Source organism: Apteryx mantelli, chromosome 3, assembly GCF_036417845.1.
Source record: "Apteryx mantelli isolate bAptMan1 chromosome 3, bAptMan1.hap1, whole genome shotgun sequence".
NCBI lineage: Eukaryota > Metazoa > Chordata > Aves > Apterygiformes > Apterygidae > Apteryx > Apteryx mantelli.
Genome location: NC_089980.1, coordinates 114,780,559 through 114,805,188, shown reverse-complemented (window position 1 = coordinate 114,805,188; position 24,630 = coordinate 114,780,559). Strand labels below are relative to the sequence as shown.

The 24,630-nt window shown below is 35.9% G+C and overlaps 1 protein-coding gene across 1 annotated transcript in view; it reads right to left on the bottom strand.

The window, feature by feature from the left end:
* The window catches only part of CSMD1 (CUB and Sushi multiple domains 1), a 1,279,784-nt gene that overhangs the window by 449,248 nt on the left and 805,906 nt on the right, over nucleotides 1–24,630 (bottom strand). The window contains exons 8-9 of the mRNA XM_067294827.1: nucleotides 7,466–7,553; nucleotides 1,767–1,891 (exon numbers count right to left, since the gene is read on the bottom strand). Coding sequence (XP_067150928.1) covers nucleotides 1,767–1,891; nucleotides 7,466–7,553 — 213 coding nt within the window. The remainder of the gene's footprint in view (nucleotides 1–1,766; nucleotides 1,892–7,465; nucleotides 7,554–24,630) is intronic.

Here is a 24,630-nt window from a genome sequence, read left to right as displayed (position 1 = left end):
TTCTCAGCTTTCTCCATGACTAGCAAACTTGCAACTTGATGGCATGTAAGACAACAGAGTAGAAGTGCCATAAGGTATTACATATGAAAAGTCTTCGGGCAGACTCTTGTCACACAATTTAGGCATCTCATGGAGGATAATATAACAGTAGGCTCCATATCTAGTCAAAGAACAGAGGCAGAACAATTCACATTATGATCTTAATCACTTAGCAGACCTGAAACGTTTTTCTCCATTGACCATACTGACAGCCAGCAGCCAGTAACTTCTGAATTAGATACCCTTGTTAAGGGTTTAAAGTTATGGGCACAAAATTTGGACTTGAAGACTATGCAGGTCTTTGATATGAGTAGATATTCAAGCAGTCTCTATCTGAATTGTTTCCTATTATGCGGAGTTATATAAAATCGCACCAATCTTAGCCTCTTGAAGTTTTAGTGCATACCATACGTTGTCAGTTATACGATGAAATAATTCAGGACCTTCAGGTGATAATCCTTTTATAATTCTCCAAAATTTATAAGAAAACTTAATGACAAATTTTGTAGTATCTCCAAGACAACTTGAAGAACTGTCCTTGAAACAAATATTCTTCAACTTTCAGCCTGGTGTAGTTCTTGTTTTGAGATAACTTATCTCAAACATTGGCAGGGCTGATTATATCTTGTGAGCAGAATTGTATGGAATTCTCTATTTGGAGGCTGATCAAGGACTGGTCTTCCTTCCAGAAGTCCTACCTGTTCTCTTGTTTTATACGTATATACTTTTTATATAAGTGAGATTATCCTTTAGCTCACTCTTGAACAAGCAAACATTTCAGTCCAGAGGTTGGAAATCCACACCTTCCACAATTGCTTTTATCTTTTGCTGGCCTGGTAACGGGTGTCCAGCATAAGATTTTGTCATGTATGAAAAATACTTCTTTGATCCACATCAAAATGAGAAATAAAGTATATCGACCTTTTTTTTCTTTAATTAGTGGGGTTTTTTTATTTCTACTGTCCATCTTGACTAGGTTGTCTGGTACTCAGGACATAAAGCAAGCACATTTCTAGGGTTAAGACTTTCGTTAACATGTGCAATCCAAATCAATGTTTCTACAGAAAAACAGGAAAAGTTACTGTACAGAGATATCTACTCTCTATCTTTCCTAATTACCACAATTCTAGAGTGCTTTGACAGCATTTACATCTTTTTTCTTCTATTTTATCACAGGTAGTAGATTGCAATGTAAAAACAAACAAACAACTCCCCCCCCACACACACACCCAAATTATTCATTGGTTCAGTCTCTAATGAGAAAACATTTAGAAATGAAGTCAGAAGGTTAGGTTATTTGTAAGACTGAGCAAAATAGATGGAAGAAGAGGGAATTTAGCAAAAAGTGTGGACTATGTGAGAATCTGGGACAGATAGGAATATAATTTGATTGAGAGATGCTGCTGTTCAGGACTTCAGTTAGAATAGCAAAACCTAAACATAACTAGCTGGTTTAACCTAACTAGATCCTAGTTAGAATATATTTAACATGACAATATGAAATGTTACACTATTAAAAGGAAATTAGTTCCCTAAACTGATATTTTTTCCACACCTTTGTTTGTCAGCTTTGTTAAAACTTCTCATGCTACAGAAAGATCTTTGCATATATATATGACGTTATTATGGTTTTTACTTTCTTTCAAACATCATTCAATTACATTTCTAAGCAAAATTTATAAGTTACGCTTTCAAACTTCAGGAAAAATTCCAAAAAAAGTACTTACCACGGCAAATAGGCCTGTGGTCACTCCAGGCAGCCAGTGTATCTGTCACTCGCTGGCAAGTGATGCTCTTAGAACCTTGCAGCACATAATTATCTTCACAGGAAAACTGTACACTTGCACCCACCCTAGCAGCAAAATGGGAGGAGGAATGAGAGAATTGAAATATTCTGTATTAAAAAGGCACATCAGGCATCCTCCACCAAATGACAAAAACAATGACATTTCTAGAGTCAAATGAAGAAATTAAGGGGAAAATTTTTACTCCATCCTTATATATAAAAATCAATTTATACTATAGGGAACAACTCTACTTTATTCAGTTTGTTCACCATTTAAAGAAATAAGGCCAAGGCTATAAAGGAGTGGAGATATTAAATTTTGTTCCTTAAATTATGATTTCAGTGAACCCATTAAGAGATACATTTGATAAAAAATATATAATCGGTGTTCATGCAGGCAAGAAAATTTACTCCATGAATAACTTCAATCTCCCTATATACTCTGAAATACTAAGCAGTTAGAGATGGGAATTTGTCAACATGTAATTCTATCAGGAAATATTAATTTAAGGAAACTGTCCATGAAAAACTCCTGGCTTCATTGAAATCTCCTGCTAAAAATTATAAAAATAATAAATTCTATTAGGATTTAAATATTGTTGCTACACTTGTTTTTATAAAACATTTGAAGCTTGCTAAAACAAAAATGTTTTGCAAAATATTTTGCAAAAGCATAACGATGATGCCAGTTTTGATTTATTTTCAAAATTTAACTTTTAAATTTTGCTTTGTGGAATGTTTTATAACTTTATTCCATTTTTTTAAAGAATTTCTTACTGAACAGTACTAATCAACTTTTATGTAGATTAAGTAAACTGTATTATACAGTAAACTATGCATATCTCAAACAGGGCTTTCCAAAACAGCGTTAAAATTTCTGCTTCCATTTATGTCTTTCTGCCCTAAAGCATTTCTATTTTTTGTGACATTCTTTGATTGTCACAATCAACCAATTTTGTTGTTAGCTGTTCTTCTGCTTTTCATTCCATATCTGATAATCTCTTATTGTGGACTAAGTGGTCTCGATACAGACAATTTCTCACTTTCATCTTCTTAAGTCAACAAATCCTAAACACCAGGGGATTGCTGGATTGCAGTCAGAAAGCTCAGTGATTAAAACTGTGTTGTGGACAGAAGCAAAGATAATTGCAGTCACTAGCATCCAGCTCATTTCTACCTTACATGAACAAGTATTTTATCGGTTTCCTAAACACATACCAAAGATTACATATATTGCTCATCAATATTACAATGTATTTTTATACTTTCTTTCACCAAAAATTTAATAGGATCATTAAAATCTTTAGGTTTGAATGAGATTCTACAAATCTGGGATGGCTTTTAAAAATTAATTCTATTAACACTTGATGCTTGAGTTGTTAAATTAAACAAGTTCAGAATGGTGGGGAAAGTATTGGCCCCTTCCTTCAGTAGTTCATGAGAAATGCATAAAATCCTTGCAGAGTAAAATAATTTTCTAAAATTTGTATTTATTTTATACTTGCCACAGCCTATTATCTGTCAGTATATTCTTAATATCTTCAGGTGAAAAGTAGACTAAGCACCATTCCAAATGCATACCTAATATTTACTAATGATTAGAGGTTCTCTTATCTGTAAGGGAAATATTTTGATGAATTAATATGGGCATTTTAATGCTCTAAACACCCTTTTCTGAAATGCAATTGTTTATATATCTTTTTTTTTTAAATTATAAGCTCTGAAAATTTTTTCTATGGGAAATTAAAAAAAAAAGTTACCTAGTTGTAATAAATGTAAACTGAGAATCAAACAGAAGCCTTTAAAAATCATATTGGACTATTATTTTCCCCCAAATATAATGATGTGTAAACCAGCATGAAAAACTTCAACTTTTCCCTAAACTTCAAGGTCTGCTACTATTTTGATGTTAAAAGAGTATTAAGGAATTGGCACACACATAAAAAAGAAGGAAATTAAACAAATAATTAATATGATGTTGAGATCTGCAATTCCTAATTTGACATACCTGACTATTTCCCCAGGAGAGAAAGAGGGAAAAAAAAAACACATGGAACACAAATATTCTGAATATTCTTAAGTGAAGTGTTTCAGGGTTAGAGCAGGTTTTTTCATAATTATATCAATATTAAAAATATTTATTCTGAACAGATACATACAATTTTACTTATGAATTTAATCCATGCAGTTATGATGATACAATTTTTACTAATATTTTTATCCACTTTATTGTTGTATTTTCTTCCAAAGCTCCTAAAACAACATATATCTAAGGACTAATGATGTGAACTTCATATATTTTACACAATGGATGTCATCTTCTGAAATGTTTGATCACAAACTAAGTGACACTAAATAAAATACGCTGACCATATCATATTAAAAAAAAAAAACTTAGCAAAAGCACCAATTTAATGAATGAGGTAGGAATACAAGTACTCAAAAGCTACTCTTGAATAACTACTCTAAGAAGTGACAAATACAATCTTTTAGAATTCTGATTAAACTTTAGGTAGGCTAGAGAATAGCACTCATAGGTTTCACCAGAATGTCTGAGACAGCTCTGAAGCCAGTTTATATGGGGCTACGCTATGCACTAAGCGTGCTTTAATATCAGCTTGGCTGCATCCTTTGTGAAGCAGCTATTGTTGAGGCATCAGAGTTCTGCCATGAGTCTGACAACTGACACTTTCAAAAAAAGCATTTTAATGTCATTTTAATTCTGCCAAGGCTGACAAACATAAAAATAATGAAAGCAGTATTCAAAAGATATTCCGGAGGAAGCTACTAAATACTGCAGAATGGAAGTACAGACTATTGTATTATAGTGTACATAATAAAAGGAATTAAAATCTGTGCAAATAACTGATGAAGTAAGCTAAAATGTCAAGTTCTATTAAGAGACTGTAAAACTCACATCCATAAATGAAATACATCTAAGACAACATCAAGAAAACATGAGATTAAGGTTTGTTTTTTTCTAGTTTGGTTATCTTTGTTTGTCTGTTTATTATTTTGGTGGGCTAAAGACTGAATAATAAAATATGTATACATATAAAATTATTCTATAATGCATACACTACAGAGCCACATAACTAGGTGTTTCAGAGAAGAGTCAACAATGAGAAATCTTAGGTGAGCTGAATCACCTCAGCCAAGTGTTTTCTTTTTTCAGACAACCAGATTTATTTCTAAATAAGCATTTCAGAGGATGAGATGCATCTGGGCAACAGAGTCTGCATTAGGAGTCCTTATCCCTTGAAGAATATCTGAATTACCTAATCTTGCCATTGATTCTGCCTGACATTTTTCAATTAAAAAGTGGGGTTTTCTTTAAGGAAGAGACTACTTTGATCTTAAATTTCAAAGGAATTTATTAATTCAACTCATTATCAGATTTTGTAAATTAATGTTTTTAATTTCTTTAAGTCCCATCTTTACCTCCTTTGCCACTGAATGAAACTGTGAACACTGAAAGTCTTAGTTCTGTTCTTTTATTCTTAAACATACACTTTAGACAGGGACAACAAATCAGTTTCCCTTTCTTCTTCTTCTTCATCTTCTTCTTCCATTTTAAATTTGAATGGCATCAAAGCAAAATTTCTCTTTTAATAAAGAAAGCTAGGACTTGACTGAAATAAACCATTTTTAATACAAAAAAACTGTAATAAATACTAAGCATAAGAAAGTACATTTAACTTTAAAAAGGTTTTTTTTGAAAATTAAAAAAATATATATTAAAAGTGTCAGTGGAATTGTGGAAAACGATGTGATTTTCACCATATCACATGTACCATATAATATTTGAGAGCAGAAATGTTATTGTTTATATCCATTTTATATTTCATTAAAAAACTATCATTTTGAGAACTCCCACAAAAATAAAACGTGATACAATGCAAAATTGCATTGAGTATATTCTCACTCATCTAGCAAAGTTTCAGTAGCCATTTCTCCCTCAAACTGAATCCAAATATCTACTGGGTTGTCTGAAATCACTGAAAACCACGTCCCCCACTACCTGAACTGAAAACAGTAAAAGCATGGCAAGAGGAGGGAATTAAAAGGTTAAAATTTCCATACCTTTTTGTTTGCTTTGTGATATTAGAATAAATGCTATTATTGTGCTGGAAACTATGAATCCCTTTTCAAAGGACCTGTCATCACTGAATCTGTAGGGTCTCAGGCTGACTTGAAAATAAACCCTCTGTCTTTCCATCAGTCTCACTCACTACATGCCTTTCAGTAGAGTGGAAAAGCTTTTGAATAATGTGAATTTTCAGATGTTTTAGTTCTGATTAATATCCAGAGTCATCATTCTCCTGACAAGAACAATAGCCCCTTCCGGAATCTTTACATACCTCTTAAAGAAAAAGAAAAAAAAAAGAAGAAAACGAAAAAACATTGCCTTTCTTTCACTCTCCATGGAGTGTTTATTTTCTCCACATTGGAGAAATGGAGACAGTAGCGTTATTTTCCCTTAAAGATAGAAAAGCTTAATTTGTCATTTCGGAGCAAGAAAAACTAAATTCCAGCTGAATTCTCTATTTAAACTTCAAGCTAGCTATAGAAAATTAAACTTTAAGATAGCTAAAATATCTTCTAAATAGATCTAAAAATGAGTTTATAGTACAAGGAAGACAGTTACTGTTGCATAATCAATTTTCAGATAAAAAAGTTTATGAGCAAAATACAATTTTATTGCTTCTCTCAAATAATAGTCATAATTGGAGGCCAAAAACATGCAGCTAAAACATGCAGATAAATAATAGTGACTAAAGTATATTAACAGGTTTTATTTATCATATCTTATATGATGTTGCTGATACTATTATTTGAACACCTTACCCATTCATTTATCCTCATAAACACTGAAATACAACATTCGGTGAAATTAAAGTATTATCAGAGGCTGAATGGAGTAAAAGAAGGAGAGGAATATCCTTATTCTGGCAACTGATTAAGCATTGCCCATAGGCTCCAGACATTTAAGATTCCATTAACCTTCATTCATTCCTCCATCAACCTTCAAACATTCATTCCTAAGAGACTGTGTTCAAAATATAGTTATGCATGTTTTACAGGGTTCCTCGATCTTAGATCCCAGCAGATATCTTAAAATATACTTTGAGATTTGATGTTCTTTTGAGTCTTTCCTCTTTCTGAGATTTTCATGCACTCCTGGGATTTTTTTGTTTCTAGGCTATCTCATGTTTGGACTCACGTGTTTGAATCTTTGGACCTGCTTCTTCTGATGGGGTCAAAAAATGTGCTATTGAGAATATTATTTAGACCATTCAATAACTATTTATTGATTTATTGATTAATTCCAAAATAAAAATAGAATTATTTTAGGGCCCTTTCTCTTCCAAATTAATCTTCCTAAAATTTTTTAAGTTTCCATTTCTGCTACTGTCTAGAGGCAAAAAGAAGTAACTCTTCTTCCTATCCCCTTCCAGTTTACAAATGCCATTAGACCTGCCAGCCACTGTGGATGTGCAGTTGTTTCCTAAATAAATTCAATACTTTGCATTAAAGATCAAATACATGGTTGGAAATGCAAATATGGGTCAACCTAGGTCAGATGCTATGCATGTAAGTATCTTCTTCTTGGTGATATACAAAATTAAGTGTGCCTACCTGAAGTCAGAGCCCACCCTTTTCCCATTTTCAGGAATTCCAGGATCAGGACATGCATCAGATGTGACTGCATCCCCACCTTGGGTCACTGCAAAGTAAAGTAAAAGCAAATAAATTGTAAGTCATACAGCTGGAAAGATGACTCTTCACTTCTCCTGTATATTAACTTCCATGACCTGAGCTTAACCACATGCACATTCATATTTTTTTTCTTGAAACCCTATAAAATAGGACAGAAAATTAAGCCCCATATAGTTGACTTCTTGGGTGTATTGTTTATTTTCTTTGGTTATGATAAAAAATAGTGTGTTTTCCTTCTGTGGAAAAATAAATGGTAAATTTCCCACTGTCAGTCATCTTTTTACACACTAGTATCCACATCTTGTCTCAGACAAGGAAAACAACTTTTCATGAAGGCACCTTTTGAAATATTCACAACACACCGCTGTAAGATTATGATAGCTTGAGAAAATAAAATTTCACTTAAGCTTTTGCCCATAAAAGGACTTGAAATAGATAAAAGCAAACAACCCAACTGTTATACAGAAACATTTTAGTGAGGATATGGTTCATCTAAAAAATATATAGAAAACCCCACAGAGCAATTCATTTGCGACCAGCTGAACATGCAGCACATGCAAAGGAGGCTCAGCATCTCTATTTTGTGCTTTCAGGTAGGAACATAAAGAGAGAAAGGTCCATACTTTTCCATTCCTTTCCTCCTCCATTCTTTTTCCCTCCAGATTGTCAGGTATTTAGATATACATCTATAAACTTACAGTCCTCTCAAAACTAAGAATCCAGTTTTCACTTTTTTCTTCCTAATTTGTAAAAAGATATTTATGCAGTATATGGAGTTACAATTAATTGATCGTAGAGACGAGACACAAAGTAAGGCAGCCACAATACTATGATATATAGAACACAAATAGGCGCATGCTTTCTATCTAGCACATATGCACATGTATGTGCATGCATGGTTACGCACTCCTGCCTCCTTGTGTTCCCTCAGAAGAACACAGCTAGCAGCCTTGCAGATCACATTCTTCATCTTAAAACATTTTGGGGAAACCCTTAAGAACAGGGCAGGATGTTCTTTCTGAACAAAAACAAACAGATTTAATCGGAATATTTTAGCTGGGCAAAATAAATTATGTAAGCCTGAGTGGACTGTGGTTGGCAGCGTTACCATGGAAGGTGATGAGAGATTAGATGTAAAATGTGGCTGATTTTTCCACTCAGAGGTATGTTTTCCAATTGAATACAGTGGCAGAAAGGATGATGACAAGCAGGATATTTACAGTTAAGAGCTATAAATCTTTATGTCCCTTCCAGCAGCATCAGGAGCCACTAATTTATATGAAATCTGAAGTTTTACAAGAGAAAATTTACAGAAATAAAAACTGCATTACAACACTACAAAAACATAACTAAGCAAAAAGACCTTGTAAGTATGGAAGTGCCTGAGCATAGGTTCCTCTTAAAATGGAGAAACTGCAACAATTATGGTATCTTTCAACATTTAACTCTATTTTTTTCTTACTTTGGCATATAGAACATTTTAAAAAGATAGAAAAGAAGAAGAACCATCTCTTTCTCCGGGTGCCTCTTTAGCCCTATTGTATTGTATATTGTCTGTTCCAGAATCTTTAAAGGTGATGAAGGATTATCATACTCTGAGAAACTTGTTTCCAGACACAACTTAAAAACAGTATCTTGGCTGTAAAATAAGATGTTTACTTAAAAGATTACTTCCTGATAAATATACACAACCATGAGTACAAATCCAGTTCATATGAACAAATTTATAGCATATTTTGTATATAGATAAATAGAAGGCTTAAATAGATTACATCACATTCATATATGGTTTTCACAACATAAAGTAAGATTATAATAAAAACTACAGTCTTTGGTCATTACGTCAGACCAATTTATAGCTAGAGATAAGGTTGTTAAGATGACCAGGGGAAGGGAGATAATATATTATTCAGATTTGAAGCATTAAATATAAATTAAATGTATTTTTAAAATGTTGACCCGTTCATATAAAAAAAAAAGACAATGTTTTAGAGAAAATGTGCTTGTTTTGGACACCAGGAAATGATGACTGAAGCCTTATGCACAGCACTGAACGAATTTATCTCCCCAGGTGGAGGCTGATCTGTGCAAAGTTTTCTCTCAGCCGCTGCCTTCCTCTGTCAGCACACCCTCACATCGCCATGGGCGAGAGGGCTTCAGGCTGTCACAGAGGCACAGAAATACTGTTGCATGAAATGGAGCAGGCATCCTATATCTGGTGCTCGGCATGTCTCACTGGACGTCCACAGGCCTTGTTAAACATTGCCCGGGATTTAGCTTCTGCTTTCCCCAATGAACTGTCAGGTGTTCTGTAACACGTGGTGGTTGTGTGACATGCTGTCATAACAAAATAAATCTGATTCCCTGTAAAACAAGCCTGTCTGATTTTATCTTTCCAGGTGGGAAAAAAGGGAAAAAAAAATCTCAAATTAGTGAAACCATGTATTATTTTAGTGGTTCAGAGACACCAGGGACTTTGCTGTATTAATATGTATATAAACATACTTTTAGATTCAGATGTGCTAAAAACCTTTACCTGACAGTATTTTGGTATTTACCTGGAACTTCAGATTTCAATATTTTTCTAAGTTTTATAAGAATTATTTTTTCAGGTTCAAGATTTGTTATCATTCATACTGAAAACAGAATCACAGAATCACAGAATCACAGAATCACTGAGGTTGGGACCTCTGGAGATCATCTAGTCCAACCCTCCTGCTCAAGCAGGGTCACCTAGAGCACGTTGCACAGGATTGCATCCAGGTGGGTTTTGAATATCTCCAGAGAAGGAGACTCCACAACCTCTCGGGGCAACCTGTGCCAGTGCGCTGTCACCCTCACAGTGAAAAAGTTTTTCCTCATGTTCAGATGGAATTGTCTGTGTTTCAGTTTGTGCCCGTTGCCTCGCGTCCTGTCGCTGGGCACCACTGAAAAGAGTCTGGTCCCATCCTCTTGACACCCTCCCTTCAGATACTTGTACACATTGATAAGATCCCCTCTCAGTCTTCTCTTCTCCAGGCTGAACAGTCCCAGTCTCTCAGTCTTTTCTCATATTAGAGATGCTCCAGTCCCTTCTGCATCTTAGCAGCCCTTTGCTGGACTCACTCTACTGTCTCCATGTCTTTTGTACACTCGGGAGCCCAGAACTGGACACAGTACTCCAGGTGTGGCCTCACCAGTGTGGAGTATAGGGGACGGATCACCTCCCTTGACCTGCTGGCAATGCTCTGCCTAATGCAGCCCAGGATACCACTGGCCTTTTTGGGACAGGGGCACATTGCTGGCTTATGGTCAACTTGTTGTCCACCAGGTCCTTCTCTGCAGAGCTGCTTTGCGACAGGTCAGCCTCCACCCTGTATTGGTGCACGATGTTATTCCTCCTTAGGCTCAGGACTCTTCACTTCCCTTTATTGAACTACATGTGGTTCTTCTCTGCCCCATCTCTCCAGCCTATCCAGGTCCCTCTGAATGGCAGCACAGCCCTCTGGGGTATCAGCCACTCTTCCTAGTTTTCTATCATCAGCAAACTTGCTGAGGGTGCACTCTGTCCCTTCATCCAGGTCACTGATGAAGAAGTTGAACAAGACTGGACCCAGTACTGACCCCTGGGGGACACCGCTAGCTACAGGCCTCCAACTAGACTGCGCTGCTGATCACAACTCTCTGAGCTCTGCCATTCAGCCAGTTCTCAATCCACCTCACTGTCCACTCATCTAACCCACACTTCCTGAGCTTACCTATGAGGATGCTATGGGAGACAGTGTCAAAAGCCTGGCTGAAGTCAAGGTAGACAACATCCACTGCTCTCCCCTCATCTACCCAGACAGTCATTCCATCATAGAAGGCTATCAGATTGGTTAGGCATGACTCCCCCTTGGTGAAGCCATGCTGACTACTCCTGATCACCTTCTTTTCCTCCACATGCTTGGAGATGGCCTCCAGGAAGAGCTGCTCCATCACCTTTCCAGGGATGCAGGTGAGGCTGACTGGCCTGTAGTTCCCTGCGTCCTCCTTCTTGCCCTTTTGGAAGACTGGGGTGACATTGGCTTTCTTCCAGTCCTCAGGCACCTCTCCTGTCCTCCATGACCTTTCAAAGATGATGGAGAGTGGCTTAGCAATGACATCCGCCAGCTCCCTCAGCACTTGTGGGTGCCATCCCATCAGGGCCCATGGATTTGTGGGTGTCAAGTTTGCTTAAATGATCTCTAACCCACTCCTCCTCCACCAAGGGAAAGTCTTCCTTTCTCCAGACTTTCTCTCTTGCCTCCAGGGTCTGGGGTTCCTGAGGGCTGGCCTGGGCAGTAAAGACTGAAGCAAAGGCGGCATTCAGTAACTCTGCCTTCTCTGCATCCTTCGTCACCAGGGCACCCACCCCATTCAGCAAAGGGCCCAGATGAAACAGATGAAAAGATGCCCAAGTGAATCCCTGTCAGAGACCTTACTCCTCCTCTGTTTCAACCCTGTCAGTTTTCCCCCTCATCCCCAGCCGTGGAGTCTGTTATCCACCGCTGCTGAGGTCCGTAACGTGAGGGAGGAGAAAGAAGCATCTTTGATCAGAATAGCGCCATTCCAGAATGTTTAATTCCTGCAGTCTCTTTTTGAAAGCATCTCCCAGACCTGTCTTCTGCTATTCATCCAGTCACATACCCAATCTTTCATTATTTTGCTTTTTCCTTTAATGAAAGGGGCTTTTGTGTAGCCTTGAAAAATCCATTCGTACCTGTGTGTAGTCTTTCAAAATGATACTACAATAAGCATTCATTTACCTAGGCTGTTATGAATGGTTTCATGCTTTTCAGTCTTTCCACTGATATTGCCCTCTATTACATCAAATGTAAGTTACTTTTCTTTACATTCAAAGCTCATTCACAGACTATCTGTATCCTATCTAATTTTCATTTTAGAATTTTTAAATTTCAAAACAAGGAAGGCATTAAGAAAAAGTGGAAAGTGTTTTTCCTGTTTCATGTTTGCAAAACTTAAAAATAAATACCAGCTATGCAGCAATTTTGTCACTACTATGCCCTAATTAGCAAAAATTATCTGCTTTTCTCTTTTCTAACAGAAGATTTGAGAATATTAAAAAGGCTTCAACTGCCAGACGTGTCTTTGGTATGCAGATGTAGCATTCTCAGCAGACACAGCTTAACTCTGGAGCTTCTCAACATACCATGCTATTAAACCCTGCAAACCTTATGTATTCTCAGGCCTTTCTGCAGAAATAGTTGAAGAGGGGCTGTGAGTTCATTGGCGTGATGGACAGCTTTTCAGTCTATGTATAACCTGTACAATTAAGTCTAAAAATACTGATGATTTAAATTTCCATTTTTATTTAATTTTAATCAAATTTAAATTTGATAAAAAAAGTATTCTTTTTTTTTCTCTAATTGAGAATAAATGAACATGTCTTCCATTTTCTCTGCTAGACTCATGCCAGCTAGGGTTTCTATAGCTTTGGCAATAGTATTCATTGGTTTACTTGGTATACAACATAGTAAGAAAGAGCTCTTTTAAGATGTTTTATATACTCTGGTTCTAACACAGTGGTACAGAAGAATGACTGGCAGTAACCATAAGCAGAAATCAGACTTTAAAAATTTGTAATCATCATGATAAACAATTAGCAGATGCATTAACATCCTAATTTAGCTCAGCATTTGGGAAATATTTAACTTTAATAAAGGAACAATATTAAGCAGGAGAAAGGGATAGTGCAATCCATGTTTCATGTGGCAAGATGAGCAGCACAGCATCTCCTTTGCTAAAATACCAGTTCTACTCAGGGCAAGCTGCCTTGCTTTAAATGCATTTGGAGTCTGAATTTACTTTAATGATCTACTGATTCTCAGGTGAAGCATGTGATTAAATGTTTTGATGGGTGGGACTTGGAAGCAAAAATAATGATGTGTAGATGCTGTATACTGCATATCTTTCTTCAGTACCCTTTAGATCATTAACAAATACTTGCCGGTTTGTGCTTCAGGCTGCAACACTTATATTTTAAGTTTAACAGGTTTTGGCATTCTGTTTGATCATTTGCACATTCTCCTAGTGATATTACCAATCTATAGAAATGTTCTGGGGGAAAAAAGAATTAGATAAATCCAGGCACACCCATTCCTTCAATAATTTGTTTTGAATACTTGTCAAATTAAACCAAAAATTGCAAGAATCACCTACAAGATGACCTTGTCAAATAATGCGTGGAGATTAAAGGAAATAAAAGACCCAGAAATTCTCTGTGGAAAGGTATCCACATAAGAAATGGCAGTGTTTCTAGTGCAGACTGACAAGTTTGTAAACTCAACAAGACTTGACGATGAATGAGTATTATCTCTCTCTTACGACACAAATAAAAGCTGACATATGTAAATAGCAATCTCTTTCCAGCCAAGAAGTCACACATAAGTGCAAAGACACTGTATTAGTGAAATGAGGTAATAGATGCAGTAATTGATGTATTACAGACACATCTTGATTATTCTTAAGCTCCTTAAATTTACATTTATTTACATTTGAATATTTGAAAAGGTTGATTCATATTTCAAAACAAGAACAGGTCCGAGATGTGATTTTGGTCATTAAATAATTATGTTTTAAAAATGAATCCAAAACACTTTAATCATCCTTTATAAAGCATTCAAGAAACTATTTGTTTCACAGAGATGAATAATGTGGTTACTGGAAAAAATAAACTTACATATTGCATGTTTTGAGATGACAATATACAGAGAAAAGATATAAAATATTATCATTGTATAAAATAATTGAATAAACTAGAGCTATTTTGAATTTGGAAAGTTGGAATTAATGGATGAAAAGGAAGATTTTAGGATAAAAAATCTTAAAGCCGTAAGTACCTTAGCAGGCAGAATTAACTGAATGAAATTTTCCACCATAAGCTCTACATACACTCTAAAATGTCAATTATCCCCAACCTGGGGATAATTTTAAGCTTTCAAAGTTTTTCATTTCTGCAGATCAAAGTGAAAGAATGAATTTGAGAATAATTTTAATGGTCAGACTGTATATACAGCAGGAGGGTTTTTTTGTTCACAAAGAAAATTTATTAGGAGTCTTCTAATGTGTCGCAGTTATTAGCAGCACATAATCTTTAGCCATTTCAAGATAGCTACTTAATGCAAAGTATAAGGCAGCAAGTTAGGGGCATGACTAAACTTGCTTTATAAACAATGTCTTTGCATAAACCAAATAATCTGCATTAGATTTTATTTTAAAAATATGAAACATTCATAAAAAGAGGAAACAATTTTACATGAAGATATGCACAAAAAGTCACTCAGTTAATCAACATTCTTCTGGTTTTAATAATTTCAACTACATTAAAAAGTGATAACTTATTTTGTCTTTTGAACTCTTCATCTAATCAGAGGCACAAAAACTCCCTTTTCTTTTTGGTGTGTCTTTTGTAGAAAGACATACATGCAAGGTGTTAAGTTGGAACCCTTATGGTAGAACACAAGGACATTACTTGTAAGGTTATGTGAAAGGAAACTAGAGCTTTGCTCAGTATCAGGTATTGCCTTATAATTAAGATCACAAATTTGGTAAAAAATGCAGATTTGAGTAGAAGTAATAGCTGCAACCAAAGCAGCATGGTAAAGAAGTGTATTCCAGCTAAACAAAGAAATATAAAGGAAGCTATGTAATATATTTTCCATGCAAATTCATCCAGGCTTCTAGGAAAAACACCTTTCCCTTAATTCTCCTATGAACTAACTATAATGCTTAAATACTGGTGAACAGAAAAATGCAGTCATCATGACACCAGAGGATATAAGTGCATAAAGCTGCTCTGGGCAATCATAAAAAGAGAGACACAGCTATCCTAAAGGTTCCCAGGTGAACCTGGGCCCAGTACACACTTCCAGATGGTTCTGTGCTTCTTCAAATTCATTAAAAAGTCTTCCTAAGTAAAGTATTGCTCTATTATTTCTGCAAACCGTACAGAGCTGATAGGTTTCATTTATAGCTGAAGTTCCCCAATGTTTCCCACTGAAAGTGCATTTTAGCTTGGAAAATTTGTAAGGAAAACTTAACCACCCTTCTTGCTTTAAAAACTGAGATACATTTTCATTGCATTTCTGCAGCAGAAGTTAGAAAAAATATACCATTTTCCCATGCCAAAGATAAGTCTCTTGGCTGTTTTTTGAATAAGCTGCAGCACCCTCACATGTTGGTAAATTTAATAATCATCCCACCAGCTTGCAGCTGTAAACACTTGCTTAAAATACAGGATCTGGGGAGTTTACCATATATTTATGGCACTCCCTTCCTTCAACAACAGTGGTTTTCTACCAGTAGTCCTTCAGGCCCTAACCAAAGCAGCTAGTATGTCCCATTTAGATCTTAGTGATCTCAAGGCCTGAGTATATGTTGCCCTTATATATTTACAATGGTGCTTTTTTTCCATTCTTTGAAAGTGAATCAGCAGTCCAAAAAAAGTGTTTTTCTTACTGTGTTTTGTTCTGGTTTTGTTTCCTGAGGGAGTTTGACTAACTATCCCTTCCATCTACCTCCCTTTTCAGCAGCCAAATATAAGATTTTATTCCAGCCTAATGAAGCAATTTAAGGCTGGGCAGGTGCACGGCTCTCAGGCAGTCTAGGAGCTTATTAGTCCAGCTTTTCTTGAAGTTGCAAAGAGTATGCTCACTCATAACAACATCTGTTTTCATATTTTCACCTTGATCAAAACAACAATTGAAATAAATATCTTTTCACATAGTGAAGCAATTCCACATTTGGGAACTGTGGGTGAAATTGTCAAATATTTACCTTTTTAGCTTAATTAAACATTTGGATTTTAGCCTGATTAAAATATTGCTTAAACTGTCGAAGTGAAAGGACAAGTTTTAGTTTTAGAAGCAAGTTATAATTAAAATATCTTTTCCCTATGAAATAGAATATATTGGGAACTGGAATATATATTCTATTTTCTTCATTTCATATAATTCCAATGAGTTGCACAAAAGCTACAGTTCAGAACCAGATTCCTTCACCATATTTAACACTTTTTTTGGCTGCATCAGGTCTTCCACAATTCACATGCAATTTTGTGAACCTCCTGAGATACTGCTTGGCTCATTAATGGTAAGGCTGCATCATGAAAGACGGACAATCCTTTGTGAATTGAAGACACCAGATTTTCATAGATGTTGAATTCATCTGACACAGGGAACAAACAACTGAGCTTGAAAAAACCAGGACAACCATGCTGAAAGTGTGTGTCTCATTTCCTTCAGTGGATGGTCCATACAGAACAAGCTGATATTGCTAACAAGTACTGTTAACTCAAGTGCTAGAAATCTCTTTGATGGATCTAAAAAGCTGAAATTCACAAGTGAGTGAGCTCAGTCCCTGATGCATACATACGGTTCCACAAGATAGAATGTATACATTTGCACTTTGCTTGATTTAGGTAAGGAATTTACACCAAAAACTATAAGAGTATATTAAGATTGCAAAAATCAATCAATCATTCATTAAGACTTACCTGAACTTAAACCATATCCAATCCTGAAACAGTACAAACTCGTTTTTGTGTTTTCATTTTAATTTATGATTTATGGGAAATACCAATTAAAAATATTATCCCTTTATTAATCCTGATAATTAAATAATGATCTAAATTATGTCTTTATATTGCTCAAGATCATAAGGGGAAGAAACAGAAAAAGTCTGTCCCATGTCACTGCATAACAGCCACATTTTGCAGTCTTTGTGGCTTTCTTACAGTAAAACTATTTAAGACCCACTTATTGTCATCAAGCCTGGCAAGTTTTTATAACATTAAAAACCCATCAATGTTATAACCTCTTTAGTCATTAGTTTGGACACTGCCTTTGGAATTTCAGTGTGATTTTATGACTTGCTGCAGGTAATCACGTTTATGCAGTCTTTGCAGAGAGCAGAATTTGGCTTCAAAATGTTTCTCTCCTATTCTGAAGGAGTATTTTACTCTCTCAGTATTATATAAATCTCAGACACCAGAAATGTAAAATCCTGATCACAGTGACATAAACAAAAAATTATTAGAAAAATTATTAATGACTGCAGTGGGATCAGGATTTAATGTGATAGGTAAAAGTACCAAAATTTTTTCTTAAAAAAATAAATACATTACCATTTTTCATGCCACATGACATGAAGGGAAAGCAAAAACTTGACATGACAATGATATTATCATTATACATTTATCCTTTGCAGACCACACATTAAGCTTTGTGTAAGGCACAGAGTAAATAGAATCCTTTTCCAGTGCCACTTCATTCAGAAGTGTAGGAAATTCAGTAATTTACTTTGAAATGACAGAACTGATGAAGAGTCAGTAGTAAAGAGCAATTTTATGGGATATCCAGGAGCATTCTTTTAAAGCAAAATAAACTCAACAAACATTGTTTTGTCTCAGTGGCTTAGAAGTTTGGAAAATTCCATTTTTCACCAGTGTCAGGTTATAAAGTCACCCGACAAAGCTATTTATTTGTAAATATACCACCACTTTATAACATATTTTATTGATTTAGAAGGCAGTCTTTTACTTTTCCTTTAAAAATAGTTATCTGGCATCTAATGGAGTACCTCCGTGTCTGCAGTCCTGAAGGTGAGTACAAATTTTAATTTTACATATCAACAACGGTTAAAATGACTGTGTTTAAATAAAATTCTAATTTCTTTCATTAGATATTTAATATACATTTTAAAATCAATGTGTTACCTGCTTTTTCAATCCTGTAACTGATATTAAATTCTTGGCTGACTTTTCAGAGTAAACGTTGAATATTGTATAACAAATCCTAAGAGGTTACAAAATAATTAGTCATGGGCATAATGCACTGATAATTTAATTTTTCAATATAACCTTTAGGATTTTGCATTGAATTGATACATATTGGTCCAGTGTCCAAGGTTAAAAGAATTTAATCAAACAGCCTTTTACTTTGACAAGAGCTTATTGTAAAATAATTGTTAACTATAGTATAGTCTACCACGGTGGAGTGGTTTATATATAAATGAAGAAGATGATATTTAACAGTTCAGTTCCCTGCCCTACTCTGACTTTGTTTTGGTGACAATTTAGCACCACATCTAAAGCGAAGCCCAGGCAGAATACAGAAGCTCATGACCAGAACTAGTCCTGAGATTTCCTGTTAAGCTGCTCTCTAAACCTGGAGGCACTTAAATTGTGAGAGGCCTTCACTTTTTGCCTTTTAGTTTCCTCTGCTTAATAGCTGTAGTTTTTTACCAGCCCAGAACTGACATATCTTAGCAGTCCTCTTGACAGGACTATGCATTGTAGTGTCTTTCTGTAAGAGTTACAGCTAACAGATGCAGTCTCAGAACACATCTCAGCCATGACCAAGAAGAATGAGCTTCTCACAAATACACTAGCTGATGATTATTTTCTTTATAGCTGCAGCTCAGTAGTTTGAGCAGGCTCCAAAAAGATAAAAGATCAGAGTTCAAATAGCTTGTCTAGATTAGTTAAAGTTAAGATCTTCAATTTTTTGTATAATGTCATAAAGCTACTAGTGCATTGGTGTGCTTAGATCACTCCCCTTCCTTGTTGAAATTAGAAAATGTGGAGAAAAAAAGTCAAGATCATTTGGTTCAGGAAAAAAAAAAAGCATGGCAAAGCCACTCAGGACGTGAAAGACATGGATGCCAAATGCTGCTGCAGGCACTTGTTTTCAGATATAATGTTAGGAAGCCATGGATAAAATAAGCAGTTCCTGAGGCCTCAAAAATCCGCATGTGACTTAAACAGGACAGCTGGACACTTCCTTAAAACCTCTAGCCTGCTACTGCGCTGCTCTCCTCGGAGGTGGAAAAAATTGTGACTGCTAATCAGAGGATGAAAACTCTCTCCCTAGTACTTCAGTAAATGAACTTCTTATCAGGGTTTTTCTGGGGGGAGGAAGAGGAAGGAGGGGTTAATCCAGTTCAGTTCTGGAATGACAACTGTATTTGTCTTCCTGGAAGAAGGGTTCCTAACTGTGGACTACAAATGGATCAAACTGCCTCTATTGCATTTAATAGAAGATTAGATTCACATTTTTGGCATTTCTGACCAGCTGAACACATTCTGCTGTCACATGAAGCTGGAACACAGAGCAGAGTCACAGTGAGGCCGCTCTTTCAGAGAGCTGAGCACTCTGGATATTTTAATTCTTCTTAATATTGTATACACCACCAAATGTTAAATCAGATCAAGAGTAAGACCAAGGAACAATGTATTGGGCCAGGGGCCGGAAGCCAGCAGAGGTTGGGTACTTACGTAAAAGACAAGAATTTTCCAGGAAAAAGGATAAACCATGCACCAAGATAAGCACAAGCAGCTTTCAGCAACAGGACTAGCAAAGACCACAGCTTGTTGGAGGGTTTTGTTTTGTTTTGTTTTTGTTTTTGTTTTTTGTACTGTGCTTAATGGACAGCTCAACTGAAGGAAACTGGGCAGTGTACAGGTAAGCATTGCATAGCATTGAATTGCAAGCTAAGAACTCAGTTTAGAACTGGAGTCCATTTCTATGGCCACTGACCTCACTCATTCCTTTTTATTCATTTTATGTGACCACTCCTAGCTGACTATTTTCAGTTTTTATACTGTTGTTGCTTTATTCTCTTTGGAGAATCTGTTGGCTCATTGGAGGACCCATAATCACATCTGAGGAAGATATTTACATCCTTCTAATTACTGAACAATGCAAACTGGCCACAATTTACTTTGCTCTTCATCCACGAGAAAGTGAACAAAACTATGATTTACAGATGGTTAAACAACTTTTCTCCTCAGTCAATGTTTTGTTTTACTTTTATTCTTTTCCACTATTTGTTTCAGGATTCCTGAATGCTGATAAGACAAAGTTTTTCCAGTTCTTACAAATATCCTACACTTCTAACAACTCTGATGAACAAGATTAGAAGGGAAAGTTGCCAATGACTCAAAAAACTGAAAGAATAAAGGAGTAAGAATTAGGATTTCCTGCTGAGGGAAATTATGTTCTGACACCTAGAAAAGAAAAAATCAGAGAAGTTCTGCAAGTCAGTATATAGCATGTTTAGTAGGTATAATCACTGTGACACACTTGTAATATGTGGGCAAACATGTTTATTGTGACACCAGGACTGAATTCTAGTCTATATCTAAAACAGTATGTTCATTAACTTTTCAAATCTTTCCACTGATTATGTTTAAGGATGAAACTGAGCCAAGCCAATACAAGTTCTGCCTTTTACTTTAGCTGCCTCAGAAAAAATAATAATCATAAATCACCTTTAAATTTTAAAGATGGTCAGTATGAGACTTAGTCTATTAATAATTGTTTATCTCCTGATTCAAGTGGAGAAGAAAAGGGATGTGGCTTTCCAGTGCCATAACCTTTAACAGAACAAAGCTGTTAATTTTGGGGACCTGTTTTCTGTACTTATTTTTTCAGCTAAATAGTTTTAGTGATACTTTTTTCAATACACATTTTATTCACTTGGTGAATAAAAGGACATGGTGTTTAAAGCAGCATTTACAAGGCTAAGCCCAAAGGTAGATCATCACCGTTATCAGGCACAAGTCAGAATCTTAGAATTCTCCAGCTGAATATCCCAGCATCTAGTTCACACACATTTTCATCCCAATACCTATGTACCTGGGAGTTAAAATCCAATAATATACTTAGAATATAACAGACACAAACCTATATCCCAAACTCCTAACTGGACTCAGCACAGAAAACTGAAGAGTGAGACACTTGCATTAAAAAACATGGATTTGTCATCATCCCTCCCCTCCTAATAATAACGTAATTCATTTGTTGAGTACTTAATCAGGCTATGGGAAATGGAGATTTAATTCCTCTTTGTCCATGAGGTTCAAGTCCATCTCTCCTATGTGCTAGCAGGATGCCATATCACCACCCTGTAATCTTCTCTGCATCTTCTCTGCTTTATACAAAGTAATGTGAGACTTTTCTCTTACGGTCATAGGAGGTAAGAGCCACAGCTAGAAGGTAGGAGTCTGCAGCTCACGCAGACCCTGAGAATTTGCTGGGCGGACCAGCAGGGTGCAAATACTGCTGGAAGGGCAACTTTCTGGGGGTCAAAGAGGAGAGGGCAGAATTTGCTACCACTCTGAAAATTGCTCAATGACTCCGAAACCAAGCACCTGCTTGCGAGGTCATGGAGGCAGATCTGTACATAAAAACTGTTTGTCTGACCAAGTCACTGTATATAAAAAAAATTATTTATCCAGATCTGGGCGCTTTTTTTCCCCCTGCATTTAAAAGCCTCCCAATCTTATCTGGGAAGTTGCTCATAAAGAAAGGTCTAAACTGACTCACTTTAAAACTCTGGCCAGATGAGGGTCCCAACAGCTGTAAAAGGAACAAAAGCAGACCTTTGCCTATTGGGGAAAGACTGGCTCTAAGAAGAAATACGTATTCTGTAAAAATAGTTATTACATAAAACTGTAATTCTTGAGGCAGAGACTGAAAACCACACTTCCACCATCCCAGCTGACTGCTGATACTTAGGTGAGAGAGTCTGTCTCTTCGCTCTCTCTCTGTCTCTCAGAACTTTGAGTTATTTTGTGCAAAGTACATCTGTTCAGAAGCAGAGAGAGACTATTCCCACTGCTATCTGCCCACATCTACTAAGAGAAAGCAGTGATCGCTGCTTCCTTATCTATATGCAGTTCCAGGAGAGACTTCCAAATAGAGGATCCTTAGCATGCAGAAGCACTTGGTGACAGCTCTGTAAAATGCCTAACCCCAGAGACAGGATTTACAGCACATGCTCGTTATAGCAGTTCTATTACTGCATGCGCTTTTCAGGCTCCTACTCAGGGAAATGATTAGGACATTGTGTGCTATTATACAAATAAGCAGTGTGTAATCATCAGGAAATATATGGAAGTTTGTATAAGAAATGGAAATCTCAGTACCTTTTTTTTCTCTTAAAACTTATGTTACATACTTTCAAGAGTTGGTTGAAAAAAGTAAATGTAATTGTTTTTGTTCCTCACTTGAAAGTGTCCAGTAGCTAATAAGATGACCCGAATTGATATCTAAATGCTATGAATCTGCAGAGTGGATATTATATGACACTACCTCAAAAGACAGAATTCTGCCTTTCAAGCTGAAGTGCAAGAACTAGAGTCACAGCAGTACATAATTTTTGCTGGTATTTGACTTAGAGTAGCTCAGAGCATACTTGAAATAAAAATATAATGCCTTGTGCCCTAAATTGTCTACCTGTAACTGTTGTAATTAGGTATAGTATTCCAAAAGAGAAAAATACTATGTCATGGATAAGTGAACAAGCTCAGAGTAGAAGACTTCTCTGTATAAAAATACATGCTTTAACATTTTTCTAATTCTCTAAAGTCTCATTTTAAAGTTATAGACAAATAAAATAAGTAACATCAAAATAAATGCCTCTCTTTTTGTACATAATGATGTGCAGCTCAAAAATACCTCATGCTCTTGTTGTCTTTAAAATATACATCACAAACATTCATAACATTATTTCAACTTGGCTCTTTTTCCCCCTTCACTGAGATTAGCAGGGTGGATGTCAGCTGCAACATGATCTGTTTTGGCTGTTCCCTACCACTCTTCTCACTATGACAATAATAATAATAAATAAATAAATAAATAAAGTAATTCATCACAATTTTCTATGGCATCTATGTGTCAGATACACACCTCTATCTCGACTATATAACCTCAATCATTCTGACAGGTCTGTTTATTCAGGTGAAATGCCAAACTGATAATTCATCCTTCTTTTTCCTCTTTCTTACATACAGTCAGTGACTCACTCATGTCAACCTGTTAATTCTTGAGGGAAAGGGACAAAGAGGTTATATTGGCTCCTCAAATATATTGTGGTCCTGAGAGTGTAACTAAAGTCAGACAAACTTTGAATAAGTAATGTTTTTTGACCCCAATACAAAAGGAGGAAAAAATCAAAAACTTCCTTTTGGGGGTTTTGCTCACTAGTTGTCCTTTAAAAGTTACCATGCCTTTCTAACAGCTGCTTCCAGCGCTGAAAGACTCTATTACTACATAAAACTAAGATTTGATTGACAGAGCATGTGTCCCAATTGAATTTAAAGATATGGCTGCTTACAACCATGAATGAAGGTATACTGTTAAGATATGCTGTATTTTTAATTGTAGGTAAAATATTATTGTTTTGTGGATCAATTAACATATTCTGTCCTTATAGGTTACATAATGGTATTAGTAAAAAAAAAACAGGAGTTCACTTTACTTTTGATAAATTTTGAATAGCCTTTCTTATGAATCTGTGTTAGGCAGATTCTTTACAGTCTCCCAACCTGACAGAAGGATCTCCCTTGTCGTTTTAGACCAGTCCAAGGGGCGTTTTATCAGTGTCCCATTTCCAGCTATATCACAGCAGTTCAGTTTTATATTTGTGTAAAATGGAGCTCATAGTAATTAATTGATAGAAATGATCAAATACTGTGCATGAGCCTTTGAAACTAACTCAGCCCGAGAATGTACTCAAAAGTCATTATGCTTTTCCCTAGATAACTTGAAACAGATATGCTGTAATCTTGTTGCCGCTCCCAGAGTTTCTTAAAAATGAGAATTTCGGTTTGAGATCAGTTAAAGGGATGAATGCTTTTGCCTCTTTCTGAGGCTGACAAGTTTCATTTTACCCATTACAGCCTCCAGCTGTTAAATAGAAATATGAATTGAACCCTGACTACTGATGTGAAAAGCCAATTCCAATGCTTTCACAAAAGAAACAGGTAAGATCCAGTTAGGCACGGATTGTAGTAATCATATTTTATAGCTGTATTAGGATTTGTAGGACATTGACCTCCACCCTAATAAACAAAAATGCTTGACATACGCTTATGCTACCTGACATCTGTGTAAATAAAAATGTCAGCCATGACAAATAATTTCATTAATTAAACGGAGCCATACAAAGCAACATACAGAGCCATTTCAACTCCCTACAACAATGCAGTTCAATCCTTTTAAACTGAAATACAGTTACTTATCAGAGAGATCCAAGAAGCACTGTCAATAAGTAGAGGT